The sequence below is a fragment of the Lucilia cuprina genome, chromosome 2, assembly GCF_022045245.1.
Source record: "Lucilia cuprina isolate Lc7/37 chromosome 2, ASM2204524v1, whole genome shotgun sequence".
Lineage (NCBI taxonomy): Eukaryota > Metazoa > Arthropoda > Insecta > Diptera > Calliphoridae > Lucilia > Lucilia cuprina.
In genome coordinates this window covers 64,391,441-64,393,609 of record NC_060950.1, presented here as the reverse complement: position 1 = coordinate 64,393,609, position 2,169 = coordinate 64,391,441, and the positions used below count along the sequence as shown (strand labels likewise).

At 30.9% G+C, this 2,169-nt stretch overlaps 1 protein-coding gene across 1 annotated transcript; it reads right to left on the bottom strand.

Moving 5' to 3' along the window:
- Window positions 1-257: 257 nt before the first annotated feature.
- LOC111685850 lies at window positions 258-1,387 on the bottom strand. Its single transcript, XM_023448131.2, has 2 exons — window positions 1,323-1,387; window positions 258-1,269 (listed from the first exon to the last, which is right to left on the bottom strand). The coding sequence occupies exons 1-2, from the start codon at window positions 1,371-1,373 to the stop codon at window positions 277-279; spliced, it is 1,044 nt and encodes a 347-aa protein (XP_023303899.2). The 5' UTR covers window positions 1,374-1,387; the 3' UTR covers window positions 258-276.
- Between the last annotated feature and the right edge of the window lie 782 nt (window positions 1,388-2,169).

The following is a 2,169-nucleotide window of genomic DNA, read 5'->3' as shown; positions in this document are numbered from 1 at the left end:
CTATAGACTAGACTATAGGCTAGACTATAGACTAGACTATAGACTAGACTATAGACTAGACTATAGACTAGACTAGACTATAGACTAGACTATAGACTAGACTATAGATTATACTATTGTCTAGACTATAGATTATACTATAGTCTAGACTATAGACTAGTGTAATCTTAGTTTTAGTTCTCTTAAACTTTTTACTTTCATGGTTCCGAAAATTTCGAAAGATTCGATCCCAAAAGATAAAATTTTAAAACACATCATTTGTTATAAATATTACTTTTATTTTCGATTTTCTTGAGCAAGATTTATAAGCTCATCTATCGCTGTCATCTTCTCAGGGAAAGTGGTTAATTTTATGAATTTATCATACCAAACTAAAAGGGGCTCTTTCAGATCATTTTTGAAATCTTCAAAACGTATTTTGAATTCCTCTGTAAAGTTAACAATATGATCAATAAGTGTAATGGAATAATTATTGCAATTGTATTTGTTTAATAAATCAATGATAAGTTTCTTATCCTCAGTTACTTGTTTAGGGGGTAGTAGATAATAGGATTCGATAATATTGTGAAAAACTTCCATTGAAAAATAAATCGATATAATATTACTGCTGGTGGGATCATAATTTTCCAAATATAGATTAAGTTTATTTTTAAATTCTTCTATTTCAGGTTTAAGGTTGCCGTTTAAAGAGGCGTCTTTAAGTAGATATTGCGTGGCATTGGTAGCATTAGCAGCATACTGTTGCGGTATGGTAATTAAACTGTCTAGGGTAAATATTACGAGTTTTTCCGATGCACTACCAGTTATTCGCCACTTATCTACGAACGCTTCAAGCTCATTCAAGTCGATCGCCACATCTTTAATTTGATATTTGTTTAAGAGATCAATGATAAATTTAGATTCTGGTGTCATTTTCTCTTCCGAAAGCTCAAAATAATGAGCCGTGATATTCCTAAAGAATTCCATAGTTTTATGAGTTTCTTGAAGATTTGCTGCAGGATCGTATTTATCCAGAAACAGGATGAAATTCTTTTTAAACTCCAGTATTTCGGAATTTTTATTGATCTTTAAGGCCTCATCTTGAAGCATATGTTTTGTGGCATTATATGCATTATAGGTGAATTTTTGTGGTATTAAAAGATAATTTCCCTTTCTCGATAAAATAAGTTTCTCCGATTCAGTGCCATTTGTTTGTAATTTCTTCAAAACAGCTTCAACTTCCTCCGAGGATTCTTCGGAGCTAACATCTATGGGTTTGCTGAAGGCGGTCTAAAAATAATATCATTTTCAAAAATTGTTATGGAAATTTCTACTAAACTTACTTGAGCTAGAAATAGGTAAAATAAAATGCTAAAAATTATATGTCCCTCCATGTTTAAGTACAGCACTAAACTAATACGAATTTGATTATTAATATTTTAATAAGGCATGTCTAATTTGAATAGTTTTAGTTAGTTCAAAAGGTTATCAACAAATTTTTTGGAGTGAAAGCATGTGACAGATTTTGTTGAAAAATACGAATTTTTGATTTTTTTTTTTAACCAGAAGTTTGTAGATTGTTATATTTCCATTTCCGTTTTGTGGCTAAACTAGAAGAGCTAGGGACAAAATAATGAAAATCTGTGATCACTTTTATTTCCACCCAAAAATTAATATTTTGAGTGAAAACATAAAGGTCCATTTTCTGGCTAAACTAGAGATGCTGGGGCCAAAAGAATTCACCCAAAAATTCAATATATTGAGTGAAAACATAAAAGTCCATTTTCTGGCTAAAATAGAGGAGCTAGGGCCAAAATAATGAAAATCTGTGATCATTTTTATTTCCGCCCAAAATTCAATATTTTGTGTGAAAACATAAAAGTCCATTTTCTGGCTAAACTAGAGGAGCTAGGGCCAAAAAAATGAAAATCTGTGATGACGTTTAATTCCACCCAAAAATCAATATTTTGAGTGAAAACATAAAAGTCCATTTTCTGGCTAAACTAGAGGAGCTAGTGCCAATATAATGGAAATCTGTGATCATTTCCACCTTTCCAGTTTTATTTCCACCTAAAATTTGATATTTTGAGTGAAAACATAAAAGTCCATTTTCTGGCTTAACTAGAGGAGCTAGGGCCAAAATAATGAAAATCTGTGATCACTTTTATTTACACCCAAAAAACGATTTTT

Coding starts and splice junctions, on each gene's coding strand:
- LOC111685850 (XM_023448131.2), bottom strand. CDS start 1,373: ATGGAGGGACATATAATTTTTAGCATTTTATTTTACCTATTTCTAGCT. Junction 1,270..1,322: donor TTTACCTATTTCTAGCTCAA/GTAAGTTTAGTA, acceptor TATTATTTTTAG/ACCGCCTTCAGCAAACCCAT.